This window comes from Rissa tridactyla, chromosome Z (genome assembly GCF_028500815.1).
Source record: "Rissa tridactyla isolate bRisTri1 chromosome Z, bRisTri1.patW.cur.20221130, whole genome shotgun sequence".
Taxonomy (NCBI): domain Eukaryota; kingdom Metazoa; phylum Chordata; class Aves; order Charadriiformes; family Laridae; genus Rissa; species Rissa tridactyla.
Window position 1 is genome coordinate 46,956,919 of NC_071497.1, and position 15,210 is coordinate 46,972,128.

Here is a 15,210-nt window from a genome sequence, read left to right on the forward strand (position 1 = left end):
GCAACCCAGTCCTGCTTCTTTCATCCAACCACTTTCTATTCACACTTTTTTACTAAACAGCTGCATTATTGTACTATTTTGGAGCTATGCAGAAGTAATCAACAAAAGTATCAAGCTGATTGTGCACACATGTGCCAGCAAGGCATGAGCTAAAGCCACAGGATGAAAAAGACTGACCTGCTGCCCAGCCCCTTCATCACCCTTCTGGCTCCATCATATTTTCATTGCATATCGATTATTTTCTTCTGCGGAAAGCTACAACACATGGTGATTCCCTTCCTGCCCTCAACTCAAAGCCAGTCAATAATAAATGATTCCAAAGGGCAACAAATGGTATTTGTTTAACAAAGAATGGAATAGAAAAAAAAGTCCCTTCCTTGCACAGCACAACAAAGCCTTGTCCAAGATTTATCCACCCATTTGTACACTGAGTCAGGCGAGTTACTCCAGACAGCAGTCTGGTACTATACTTGTGCCATGTTTGTGAATATGCAGCTGAAGAACTGAAATGGTCCCTATGAGTAGTAATTAATTTGCAATTTAAAAGAAATAGTTTGACTATTTTCGTTTGTTACTGAGAAATGCAGATCCTCTGCCAGATTTGTAAATTTTATGCTTCTACTTTGATTCTCACTACAGGCTTTTTTAAAGTGAAGGACACACATACAAGAAAAAACACTTTTAGAAGACCTACATGAATATAACGTGAATTAAAAAAAAAAAAAAAGCTTTTCCTTCATTTGCTTAGCATGCGATATATTTTTTCCATTTTTTTAAGTCAGCAGTGTTTTGTGTTCTCACAAGTATTATCTGTTTCAACACAGTAATAACTAATATACTGCCAAATATCAGACACATGTATTAGCCACTGATCATACCTTTTGCAGCTTTTGTATCCACTTTCAGTAGAGTGATCAAGGTAATAACCACTACTACAGGACTGCACACATCTTCCATCTTCCATAAAATAACCCTGTGTGCAGTTTATACAGGCATCTACTCCAGCACCTTAAACCAGAGAGAAAATATAGTGTATTAATGGCTAGTTCCTCTTATTGCCTAACAGACACCATCTCTAACTGTAGCAAAATCTTATAATTTTAGAGACTATGTTTTATTTACCTTAATTTCTTTCAAACAGTAGCATCAAGCAATAAAGGTACATGGTTAGAATAAACAACATTACATAATTTCAGTCTATCTTTTTCTTAAAGAAATGGATGTGGGTAATTCTAAAGCTTGCAGAAAATCTACCAGTCATTATTCCATCCCAGAAAGAAAATGGAGGGCATTACTGGAAATCAGAATGAGCTCTAAAGAGGGGGAGGAAAAAAAAAAAAAGAAACAAAAGAAAAAAGAAAAGGGAAAATAAAAGAGTGTCTGCATACTTTCAATTAGAAAACTGATTTTCATGGTAGCTGAAAGAAGTCTGCTGTATTTAAAATATATTAAAGAACTATCAAAAGAATTAAGTTTTTACATGTTAGCAATCATGTTATACTGTAACTGTGATATAGCAGAACAAAATCAGAGCTAAAAATATACAGGAAAGGAAATGATGCCGATCAATGTCAGTGGGGTACCTGCACATGTTGCACAGGAACGGTGACACGGTTCACATTCTCTACCATTATGGTATTTTCCTTCTTCACAGCGGATAGCACATTTAGTGCCATGCAAACTATTGTAACAAGGAAAAAAGCACAGTGTTTGGGCAGATAACAGCAACAGAGGACAACAAGGTCATGAACAAACCCAGTAGTTCTCTTCTAATAAAAGAACAACCCATATCTTAGGATTCATCAGCTTCCTTCATTGGTCATATTTTATAGATCTAGAGACAGCATTCACTTCAAGTGGGAATGAAATGCAGTTTTGCCAATGGTGAAATACAGAAGCTGTTTACAAACTCATTGTAAATACTACGAAGTAGTAAGGGACAGAAAAAAAATGAACAATGACGGAGTACTAAAAATTCAGGCATGTAAAATGCAATTACCCACGAGGAATTTGGCACAGGGTCAGCACTACTGTACTGACAAAAAAAAAATGCTAAGAGAGTTGTTAACAAGATCTCATGCTTCTCTTGAAAGACCAGCAGCATCTCCTGATACTGTGCTACAGCACAGGTTAAGAATAGATTCACAGCAAAGGAAATCGCCACCTCTTTCTGCAATAGCAGTTTCCATTGAAAGCTCCTAACTGAATGCCAGCTCTGGTGGCTGGGGAGATTTGTCAAGATTACAGCTCTGAGGTATCCTGCCTGCAGGCACTTTTGAGAGAGAGCACAAAAGAGTGAGTTAACAGTGGAAAAAAAAATAGCATAAAGAGTCATATTTCCATGCTTCCCTCTAAGTAGCTGTTTATGCTTTCATGTTGTAAGGTGCCTACAGCAGGTTTGGGGATTTTTTTTAAGCTAGGACTTCTCTGCCACGTTTGCCCTCTTCTGTGGAACTTTAGCTTTCATCCAATTTAACTCTAAAAACACTCTTCAACTCTGGGGATTACCGCCCTGAATGAGCGCTAACCTTGTTTTACAGATTCGATCCAGGAAAAGTTGTGTGTGCTCAGCACCACTGGAAATTTTCAAGAGTACATATGGTCCCAGTTTAGAAAAAAAAGTAAATTAGCAATTTAACAAACCTAACAATCCCTGATTTCTTATTATTTTTCCTCAGTCACACAAAGTGCCTCTCGAGGCAGGTAGTATTTATTATCATGTTTTTTACAGATGAGAACACTAAAACTAAAAAAACCTAAAAATTTGCCCACGTTTATTTAGTGGGCCAATAACAGGATCAGAACTGGAATCCAGGTCTCCCAAGTCCCACCTAGGTCCCTGCCCATCGGTAACTCCGCCAAGAAAATGCAGCAAGTTTCAAACAACTGGGGAATATGAAATGCATGTCCCGCAAGGCTCCATTTATCTGTCACACCCACACAGATGGTGTTTTTTCAAAACGTTACCAAAAATCAATCTCAGTTTGCTAATATTGACCAAGAAAACATGAAGTTTGGGTTCTTTTTTTTTTTTATATTTCAGTTTCTCCTTCTCACACTGAATGGACTTGTGTACTTTCTTCAGTGGTGGTGCTACAAGCTGCTTTTTGTGTTAATGGACAGGCAAACTCAGTTCCTGAGAAAGAAAGAAAATGTGGGCATAGATTTTCTACAGCAACTGTGTCCTATAAGGTCCTAGATTTATGTAATCTTTGGTGTCCTGACACATTTGCCCATCGTAGAAACTTCTAAACTGCTAATTTACTAATTTGATTTTGCAGATACACAGAAGTTCATGCTGAGACTCTTAAAATTCTCCAAAATCTTTACATGGATTGCAAATACAATAACATTTTAAAAGGGATACATATTATCATATTTCACAGGCATTGTAAATAGACCAATGTTCTGATTCGATCCCATGCTTTTCTTCCCATTAGGTCACACTTCCTTTTCAAAGGGTCACTTATGAAAAAATTGAGATATTCCTAACAAAAATCATGCAGGCACCTGGAAAATCTAGATGCAACGTAAATAGACAGAAGTGAGAATTCCTTTACAAAATGGAAAGGAATCCAGCTATTGATGTCCTAGAAACAAACAACATTCAGCGCTTACTAACTAAAAGATGAAAATCCACATTGATGGAAGGTAAAAGCTCAGTGTTAAAATATTTGCAGAATACTCGTACTCTGCAAGAAGAACCCCTACAGATACTGAATACTGACTTCGTATTTTTTGTGGCATAAAGCCAGCGTAAATTCCGTCATGAATTTTATAAGATTTTTGACCTTTGCTGTTTGGATCAAAAGGTCATTCATTCATAAAGGAGCTTGAAATGTGTACTGCTGCTTTGCAGGTTTTACCTATCAGTTTCAAGAATGATTAAGTCCCCCTATGAAGAAAAAATATTGACTGCTGTTTAAAATATGTGCACACTATATTGTAATAGAATTGAGCCTGAGGTACTTGAGATAAGTGAATGACTGGATGTATGAAGAAATACAATAAAGATAAGAAAATAGTTTCTAACTATCACAGGAATGAATCAGAAAGATTAATATGATTCATCAGCTCTACCTCTAAAATAATCCTTGACTGACACACTGTAGGTCAAAAAAGTGAAGAAGCCAGCTTTCCACATGACTGTGGCTTTTATTTTACCTGAAATGAAAGGTCTTCTAAAAATCCGTTGTTAACCCAAACTGGCACATAGTAGCACAAGAAAATACTATATTACAAACTAAACAGTGATGAAACACATGAAATGAGAGACACTCAAGGTTAAATAGCTATCTGATGTTCTTCGTTGTGTATCCACGGTCTTGTAAACCTCTTCAGATATTGTACTTAGTGACATCCATCATTTCCTTACCTTAGGCCATGTTTGCATTCTGTGCAGATTTGGTATTCAACACACGTCTTACAGTTTTCACTACATTTTCGGCAAACAATCTTACCTACAAAGGAAAAAAAGAAAACAGCCCAGAAAACCTTGGTCAGTTATGTTTAATAAAAGCATATGGATACACTACTACATGACTTATTGCTTTCTAGCTTAACATTAGGGAGGGAAGGAGCAATCTAGACTAAAATAGCTAAATTCTGCCTATCATTAGCATTTTCCATCAAACATCAAATGGTTTAATGTATTTCTAAACATTTGAAGTTATAGTGGTACCCTGAGAAAAACCTGCTTTGAGGTCATTAAAAAATCTTCATAAATATTTTAAATTCACATTAACTATTTATAATATGTACTTAAATCGTCTTTTCATATAGCAGTGATATGCAGTAATGATTGCCATGTGTTCCAGAGACTGTCCTGCAATTTACCTCTTACGCTTTCCATGCAAGCAGCCTGTCCTGTCTTCCTGATTTGGTGCTTAAAGACAGACCTGCACGAACTGGTCTGATCTTAACAAATTCAGCACATAAATTACTAAACACCTGCCTATTCATCTCAAGAGCTCCCTGCTTTAAGAGATCTCTCTCTCTCTCTCTTCAGACCTGGTATATTTTAAGATGCAGTGCCATGTACCCTTCTGAGAAGAAAAACCTGATGTTCCTATTTGATCCTAACTTTTTATCTATCCATCTTAATTGCGTGGAAAGGAATTCCCTTTACTGTAGTTCTCACACAGTGAAAAATGGAAGAATTAAAGTAGTACCTGTTTTTACTAATTCTCAAAAATGAACACACAGCTTCACCATGCAGAAAGCAAAAGGTTAGGTACCTAGATGAACAAAGCTCTGGAGCACATATTTATCTTATAAGGATGTGTGTAAAGATAACTGAAGTCACTGCAGTTTTAAGCACTTTTGATTATATGTCTAAGTATTTTTGCTAGCCAAAGATGTGAATTAAGCATGGGCAGACTACTTGGCGATCAGAGGAGGAAACTGAAGGCAGGCATCTCACATGGCAGAGTATTACTGTTCTTGGGTCATCACATCACTGCAGGTACTTCAGTCTGTCAGAAACATTAATTGCAGCCACGTTTTACATCTGAGGAGCCTGTTTTTCTTAGTGGCCAGTCTCCAGTTCAGTGGCCATGGTTGGTTCCTCAGCTCTCTCTCCTATCTGGTTCCATATCATTTAAATATAGGGCAATGAGGAATGCCTCAAGTTCAGAACGTGGGTGCTGCCTGTCCCTTTCTGGAGTAGTGATAATCTGCTCTGTCCTGAAGCTGACTTGCTCTTGAACTGCCCTCGTTCTCCTACTGTTACTCCCTATCACAAGCAGAAAAGACATCCTGCCACTAAGCATGGTTTTTAAAATAAAGGAATATTTTTGAGGACATTCTTGATCACACTTGGCAACAATGTAATAAGAGGAATGCGATAAGAGATAGATGCATCAACACACACTTTTCCTGCTTGCAAGTATTCCAGCAACCTCCCCAGATCAAATTCTGTAGCCCACAATAAAGAAACAATAAGAAATACTGACTCTTATCCAGGTAAAACCCATCAGGGCAGTTCGTAATACAGCTATTGGTTACTTCATTCAGGTAGTAGCCAGATTTACAGGTCATGCACTGGTCACTATGGCCTCCAACACAGGTTTCACAATTGGGTGAGCATTTTTTACAGCGTTTCTTGTCTGCATTGTAGTGACCAGGTGGGCAGGTCGAAACACAGATCCTGCAGACAGCAGGGAAGAGAAGGCAGAGTCGTTAATGAAATAACCTGCCACCACATTCCTGGACAATGACTGCAAAGCAGAAGTATTTCTCAGCATTGCTGCTAAACACGATCACGTGTTTACTCAGATGTAACCCTCCAAAGCATTGCATCAAGCTGTCTCTTCCATTTATCACCCTACAGCATATGATATCTGACTGGCAAATGTTTTGTCAGACAATCATACAGTATCATTTTTGACCATCTACATTTCTTCCTATCTTGTTCAAACTCCATCACAGAAGCTGTAGTAGCTATCACAGTTACATATATATACATATAGCCTCTTATGAAAAAATAATCAAGAGATGGGGACATAATCAGAGAAGGGTGTTTGAAGGCTGTAGTTTAAATCCTGATTAGCTAGGGTGCTTTTTTTTCAACTCATAAGAAAGTTTGTCAAATTTTTGTCAATTGTCAGTGTCAGTGGAAAATGAATTATCCATGACTGCAGCAAAGAGAAAAGGAAGTTAAGATATACACTAAGAAATCTATGAAGTAAAGATTTTTTTCTCTTGGTCTTACCGTGTGTTGTTCTTAGATTTATAGTAGTAGTGCAGACAGTCAGTACAATGATCTGGTCCTGGCCCATCACACCCTACTTTACTGCATTCTGCATTGCAGGGACCTGTAATAAAACCAGAACACAGCGGCCAAAGGGATTAAAACTTCTCATTTGGTACTTATCACCCCTGAAAACATAGTATTTTAATGCAGAATGCAATTACTCTGTTTCGCTCTTTGATTTGAATTCCAGATAATAATTTGGCTCCAACAAAAAGAGAAGATTTTTAGTGAAGACCTTGCAAATCCTGGCCTCAGTATTTATTCACAGTGATTTATAATTTTTAGCAAGTGTGTCATCCTCTATAGAATCTATCAAAGAGAAAATATTTCTGGATCCAAACAGATGCTTTCCTAATGCGTAGCAAATAATTTTGAATTTTATTCAGAAATATGCAAAGGCTTCTGTAATTCATAATAAGGAATTATTAGCAAAATCACTTACAACAAGCAGGTCAACATAAATGATGAACAACATGATCAGTGCCTACTCTGGTTACCAGCTGGGTAACAACTGGTCCAAGTGGCTACCACAACCCAACTGAACCAGCCACCAGGGCCCAGATGCACCTCCACCTGTGCTGCTACATGCTGCAAAAGCCTCTGCTAATACTTGCTGATTAGCAAGCCTACCATCTTACCCACACTCATGTTGGACTCAATGATCCTTATGGGTCCCTTCCAACTCGAGATATTCTATGATTCTATTTTACAGTTTTCAAATAGGTCCTTCCTGCTACAGGAAGACAGAACCACCAACTCCTGCCTTTACGTAGGTGAACAGCCTGTGGGTGAAGTTGTAACTTTCAGGATCACTGCTCTCTCATGAATGAAAGGCGTTGAGTTTGCCTTGAATTTGTCCTAACATCAGGGAAGCTTGAAGTAAAGTGAGTTTGCTTCATAAGAAACATAAGAATAGTGACATTTACAGCAGAGACAGTAGTGTTTCATCACCTACCAAAACAAAGAGTTTAGCAGCTCTCAATCTAAAATAGGGACTGTGGGTCTGACATGCTGTGGCAGGTGACTGTAATAACAGAAACTTCTAAATTGAACTTTCTCCTACTATTTCTTTGCTGGAGCTATACTTAAGATTCATCAGCATTAACCATCTACACAATGCTCCTAATCTTGGAGTACCTGGAGGAAACTTGCAACTTGACTCATTTTGCAGTGCCAAAAGTCTAACTCTGTTGAGGTCTAATGATAAGGTTGAAAAACTTCTACAGGGACCAGTGAGAAACAACACAGATGTAGACTATAACGTTCTTCAACATATTCATACACTTACATTAAAAGCAGTACATTTTTCACAGAAGAAATGAAAATACCTAACTTTAAATTATAAAACAAATAGTTCTGACCTTAAATTAGAAATCTACTTCACTGAACATTTTACATATGCAATGAGTCTCAGGTCATTCCTTCAACCCATTATGTGTTCAGTAAATGCACAATCATAGTAAATGAATGTACGCACCTGAATAGTCATCTGTTCCATAATCTTCTGTAGGGTCTTCAACTGGACTAGAGCGCACTCTTTCCACCTTCGGAAAATCATTTCTTGGTGAGTAAGGCTGGATGGATGTTCCATACAGTACTAAGGACCACTCTTTCAATTTGCCTGGAAGTTAAGTATTTACAATCTAGTTTTAGAAACCATTTTCTAATTTCTGTGTCTTACAAAAACATATCACTTGTAAACATGACTTTGTGACCAGGTATGGAAGCCACTTTTCATATAAGTGTCTTCAGTTTAATATAGCTAGTGCAATTACTGCTTCACTATAAACTGAGAAAGCACTTTCTTCAATCAGATTTTTACAGTATTTTCATTGTGCTCCAGTGTCTTGTAGGTCTAGTAAAAGTTTGCACCATGGGTTGAACTCAGTATAAACAATAAACAATAAAACCTTTGGCCATACATTTATTCGGAAAATGCATTTGGTACTCAACAAAGAGTTTTTCTCTGGATTTCACTTTCCCTCAGAACATTAATTATCCAGTAATTATTATTTGAGATCTTTTAGCTTACTAGCTGTATTAAAAATTCTTACTTAAGAAAGGGGTTACATTTTGTTTATTCCTCAAGAGTACTTTTCACTGGCTTACAGGACAAATCTTCATGAACAGGAAACAAATTCTTTTAAAATCTCCATGGTAAAACATCAGTGTCCCCTCCCAAACCAGCATAATTTCTTACTTATTTGCCCTAGCTATTTGGCAGATATATCATTGCATTGTCTGTGTTCGTCACTAATATTCTATCCTCTCAGTACCTGAGTGAAGGAAGAAAAAAATGTTTGCCTGTCTTAAGCATTTATCTGACTTTTTGGCATTTTTTTTTTTTGTGTAGAAGAATAAAAAGATAAATGTCTATCAAGTCATCAGTTCAGGCTGTCAGCACACAAAGCATGAACTTCCAGTCCCCACCTTTCTGTCTGTAATAGCCAGTGAATTAGTTCTGTGAAAGAGCAAAAGGACTCAGGCCTGAAGCAATGCCTAAAGTAATGACGCATGAAAAGCACATCCCTGCTTGAAAAGATGGAACGTAAGTTTGGTCTTATCCTATTCTCTTCATTATATTTATGTTTGAGTAGCTAGTTGTAAATGTCAAATTCTCATCAGAAGAAAAAGGAAACAGATGAGCAGGGACTATTTATTTTTTTAAAAAGATCTTGTTTTGGAGGCTGTTCTGTGTTTAAAATACTCTTCTCTTAGAACTATTATTTAAAAAGAAATGTAATCCAGGTATGTCTCTTCTCAAGAAAATAATATACATAATGTAAAATTAAGTTCAAGTAATCTTTCTCTTCTTTCATTTTAATGACACTCAGTAATTTGAGCTTTCATATTGATCACTTGGACTTTTTCAACCTGTGCAAGCAAATTACTTCGACCTTTATTGCAAGTGATTTTCTGTATTTTCCCCAATGCCATCTGGTACCCTCCACTGACATTACCAAGACAATATATGATCTCTCTGCTTTTACATTCCTCCTTCAAGCAGTAAGCAACTATAAGCAAAACCACAACCTGACAGATGCTAGCCCAGTTCTTTTAAATGGTTTATACTGTAGTTAAAGATGGGCTTCTCTGTTCTCTCTGTGTCTTGCCAACCAAATTTAATCTTTCTGGGACAGAAATCTCTCATTTCATACGAAACCTTCTCTGCTCTATGCTCAGTTTTTGAGAAGAAACTATAGGCAAGAGACTCCATCACACAGCTTACAACTTTTCACAGCTAAAGCAAAGAATTACTTCTTTTAGAGAGACATGAAATCCCGATTTGAAAAAATAACTGATTAAGAGTCTACCACACTTTCTGCCAAACTACTGGCTAATTACCTTGGCTGTAAAACTGCATGCACCTTATTTTCAATTTGTCTTTTTCTACCTCTAGCTCACAGAAATGTAGCTCTTTGGTCCCCACTAGATTAAAAAGACCCAGATCACATATTTTCTTCCTGTATAGACATATGGGGATTAAGTTACGCCTCAATGTTCTTTAGAGTGATTCAGCTGCGTCCTTACAGGCACCTTTCTTTTTAGGAAAGAAAAGGGAGCTCATTTATAACCAGATATGCAGTCATCTCTACAGACCTTTCAAAGCTATGGCTTCTCCACACACAGCCTCTTTCCATTTTGTGTTTAAGCCCATTTCTACAGCGTCTGAACCATAATATATTTGATACAATCAAAAAATGCGTGTTTTGCTAAGTTATTCAGATCTTTTCATTCTCATAATTTTTTTGCTCCAAAGATCACTAAACTTTCCAAGGGCTGATTTTATACTTCTTCCAGGACACTGGCAAAAATACTGAATACTAGAAAAAAAAGTATTTGCAAGGACCCACTAAAAATAACCACAGGTGAAGATGCTCCTCAGGCACAGTGTACTGTGCCTGGACTTTACACACATGGAAGGGGTTGTACTAACATTGCTGCAGGAAGGATTGGTGCTTTGAATGTTACTTAATGCAAAAGGGCAACAACGAAAATAATGCAGGGTCTCTTGGGAGATCAGTTGCCTTTTAAGAATGGTTCAGTAAATAAAGAGGGAAAAAATTCATGTGACTTGCCAGCAAATAAATGAAGTGTGCCTTAAGGCAGGTTTAATTTACACAATGAAAATATTTCAATAACTAAGTATATATACATACACACACACTTTTATAATGAATAAACAACGTGTGCGCATTTAAGCCAAAATCTTTCTTTCCCCATTTTTGGCCGATTTCATCATTTAGTCTGGCTAGAATAATCCTTTACCCTGCTTGTATTTAGTACGTAACAGAGGTCCCATATTGTATGTATAGGAGAAAGGGTATATCACAGTGTTTCACAGCAAGCACATGTCCACCTCCATAAACTCTACAGAATTAAATGCAGAAATCACATGCACTAGTTTTATGAACTGGACCCTGCATTTCTTTACGGGTAACAGATGTGGCATTACCTTGCCAACGCAGGGATATGATGACATGTTGGCTCTTTGTTCTCAATTTGATTACAGAAAAACTGCAGCTCTTAATTATAAGACCTTTCAATAGCTAAACAAACACATGCACACAACAGAAACAAGAAACAGGCATGATGGTGATATCAGTGCGATAAACTGCAGGCTACGGTGATAAAACGGAGAGGCACCATAAATTGTGTTTAAGCACCTTTTGTTTACTTCGTGTTCTGTTCTTTGCAGAGACTAACCCAAACATGCTCAAACAGCTGAGTTCATCCACCACTAATATATGGAAGGCACTTTGACATCTTTCTGAATAGAAATGTTACTGGACAGCTTCCATCACAGGGCAACCACCACTCTAGAAAGTTGTGGCACATATTACTAGCAGTATACCAGGATCCAAATTCACAACCAAACTGCAACTTGTGAAATCCAAATGCACGTGAAAACGTAACCAGCCTCAAGTACTGTTTCACATTGCAGTTAAAAGAAAGTAAAGAGTAAGCTCTCCAGCAGGATTCCTTCAGTGCATCAGCTTCCTCCATGACCCTTGGTTGGGCAGGTCTACGTTCTCCACATCCCCTGGCCTTACTGCCCCTCTTCTTCCAGAGCTGGGTCTTTAGGCTTTAGTCCTCATGGAGCAAAGAAATCAGTCCTGTAAGATTAGCCACTGCAGCACTGAGAAGAGTAGGTATAAAACACTGAAACGAAGAAATCAGTAAGACCTATACAACTATGTATGTAAAACAGGAGTGTGCAGGAACAGGCTTTAAAGTGTAAAGCTGGAAATGTAACTTAGCCAGTTTTAGACTGTCCTGGTGACATAAAAGGGCTGTAAAAGATTTCTGGACAATAGCCCGCATGAACAGTTTGCAAAATGGCTCCATGCTACCTCTTTTCTAGGCTTTAGTACAGGGAGTGCGCCAGGGAAGAGAGAAGAGGGGAACAGCTGAATAGCACTGTGGCTCTCCTTCATGCCGGTTGGATGAACCACTGGGTTCCGGTACGCACAAAGAAGAAGAGCTACTCTAACTTGTCCTTCAAGCCTGACATGTTCCTGGCTGCAGCAGGAATAACAAGTGTAAGATGGAGTTGACAATCCTTGATTTTTTTCTCTTTTCAGTAATCTGATTAAAATTAAATTACTCAGTTGTTCTTTAATACCTCCCATCTATCCCTTCTAAAGCACTGAACATTAAAAAAACACCCAAACACCAAACCTCACCCTGAATCCCTGAACAGTTCTGCTCATAGTCTATCGCTGCTTTTCCAAATACATTTATGAAAAGCCCTTTTTAGTGTACTTTACTCTGCATCTACTGGTGCAATTAACATCACTTAGCTAAGAACCTTTTACCACTGCAACACCATGGTGAGAAAGCGATCAGTCCAGATAAAATGAAGTGAAAATGTAAACACTGGTAATGCTGGTTTTTCCTTCAGAGCTCTAGAGGATGATAATCAAGATTTTCAAAATGCTGTGCTTAAAGATAACTGCTTTAGTATATAGCTGACATTTAAATGACCCTGGCACACTAGAGTTACCACAGACTTTAATAAAAAGTTTTTTGCTGCTCAGCAATTTTGAAAATCACACTGATTATCTTGGTCTTCAACAGGGACTTATTGGCCTCATATTACGTAACAGGTTGTAAGAATTTTGACTTTTGGCTGCTGGTTTAGCAACCTGAAAAGAAATTCAGGTTATGCAGACAACTGAGACAGGCAATAAGAGAATACAATTAGATGACCAGACAGGTAGAGCAACTTTTTCAAAAAGCAGAGAGATTGGCTATCTGGCCATCTGCTGCATTAAAAACAAAATAACTCACCTAACGAAGACCAGAAATAAGGAACTAAAATTCTCATTCATTTCCATCAATTTCAACAGCAGTTGAGTGAGATTTTTTAGACAGAAAAATATCTGAGCAACATAAAATCAGCACTTTCATTTTGTCATAATTTTGAAGTGAAAGGGTTCCTTTTTGTCCAAAGTAAAATGGGTAAACCCAGTTGAGTTTGGCCTATGTACCACCTGGAATAGGAAGGAGACTGGACAACTCTGTGTTCACACATCAGAATTCCTCTTGTGCCCTGGCTTGCTCTAGGTCATGATGGAAATAGTCCTACTGAGTTTGAAAGCTGCAGGAGTGATTGGACCAGCTGGCCTCCCAGAAAGGCACATTTACCTTAACGAGGTGAACTGCACATAACCTTCATTCCAATCTGAATAATTTAACAAACCAAATTTCAACTAAGAGGAAGACGAAGCACATTTACCTTGAAGAGGTGAACTGCACGTAGCCTTCATTCCAATCTGAATAATTTAACAAACCAAATTTCAACTAAGTGGAAGACAAAGTACTCCAACTCCGTATCTGGTGGCAGAAACATTAATGGGCCGTTCTTGGACAAAGTAGAATTGAAACAATTAACATTCTTCTAGAATAATCAACTATTCTAGATAGTGCCCTATCACTGGCCAGCCCTTCTTGCTTTAAACTCAAAGCTTTTAAGCCCTTCAGTCTGCATTTAAGTGGAAGTTTCTTCATGTGTGCTTTTTCATGTAGTAGAAATAATAAAGGTATTTAGGCTTAGCGAGGCTCATTTGAATAGTTTTAATGACTTATAATAACCTACTAATTCAGGAATAAACATACTTAAAAATCCCCTATTGTTAAGTTCACAAAGATACATTTTTATAACTTCAAGTTACCATCTATGTCTTAAAATTCAGAATTAATTTTTAGCAAATCAATTAGAAAACTCTTACTGCTTTGTGAGTTTACATAGCTGCTTGAGATGGAATGTATCTTTCATGTCACTGAATTATAAAGTAATTCTATCGCTAATGTCATTGTGGTCCTAAATACATTTCATAGCATAATTCTTATAATGAATTTTTATCTATCAGAAAGCAGTAATCAACTGGATTTGTTACTTCCAATGTAATACTACTGCATTCTGACATGCTATCCAATCAGAGCGTTAATTTAGATTTAGTGATAAATGATTTCCAATACATCAGTAGTATTCAACTCTCTAACATGTTTTAATCTAAATTATTTGTTTTAGTGATATTTCATTTTTTATTATTTTTATTAAAGGTTTTCCACCTACTTTGATGTGGGGCTCCAAAGGAAGGACTATATTCAGTCAGCATGCATAAACAGTGGTATTTTTCTGCGTATAATGTATCTATTTCAAAATGGGTTTTAAGATTTAAATTTTGAGTAAGTCCAAAGCCAAGTATATACTCATCTTTCATAACCAGCAAATGGAAGTAAACATATACACCCGTGAGTCTCTTTGAAAGTCCTTCTCTCTATCTCCATTTCTTTCAAAATGCTCATACTGAAATATGTGAATGAAACTGAACTGTGCAGTGGGAATTAAAAATAGAAGAATGTCTGTAGCCTCAACAATTCTTACTAGGAGCACAGTTTGTCAGTGGATGAATGCCAGGTCTGAGCACTCTGCCCATACACACAGAAGCACGATGCAACCTACTAGTGGTAGCAAGCCGTGAATTTCTTTCTCTTGTGGGATTTTCTAGTTGCGTAAACACAGATAAACGCCACTTTTTCTTATGGGTAGGATAAAAATATACAAAGCTAAGAAAAACAACATGAAAATAAACCCCTGGTCCCTATATAGCTGATATAGGCCAAGTAAATATGGGTCCTGTATCAGCCATGAAAGTCACAGGCAATATGAACACAGCCAAGTGACTCTGGGCTGCTCCAACTTATGTTGAAGATCTGTCCGATAAATCTATACTCAACATCCAAGAAAACAGAAGGCTGCATATGGAGATATTACAACTTCTTTCAAATGTGGCACCTGCAGTTTTATGCTGTTTTGTATCTTTTTGCTTGGAAACAGTGCCCAGTAAAGTTTTGGAGTTGTTTAAAGCCCTGACTCTTGGTAACCTGTCAGATGGTACTGGGGTCTGTGTCTACTTGGAGAATTCATGTCAGGAATGATGTAGCTC

At 37.5% G+C, this 15,210-nt stretch overlaps 1 protein-coding gene across 2 annotated transcripts in view; it reads right to left on the reverse strand.

Moving 5' to 3' along the window:
- Positions 1 to 15,210, reverse strand: part of PCSK5 (proprotein convertase subtilisin/kexin type 5) — a 252,572-nt gene that overhangs the window by 62,977 nt on the left and 174,385 nt on the right. For both annotated transcript variants that reach the window (XM_054184936.1, XM_054184937.1), the window contains exons 14-19: positions 8,232 to 8,375; positions 6,713 to 6,815; positions 5,955 to 6,148; positions 4,376 to 4,460; positions 1,584 to 1,681; positions 879 to 1,008 (exon numbers count right to left, since the gene is read on the reverse strand). In XM_054184936.1, coding sequence (XP_054040911.1) covers positions 879 to 1,008; positions 1,584 to 1,681; positions 4,376 to 4,460; positions 5,955 to 6,148; positions 6,713 to 6,815; positions 8,232 to 8,375 — 754 coding nt within the window. The remainder of the gene's footprint in view (positions 1 to 878; positions 1,009 to 1,583; positions 1,682 to 4,375; positions 4,461 to 5,954; positions 6,149 to 6,712; positions 6,816 to 8,231; positions 8,376 to 15,210) is intronic.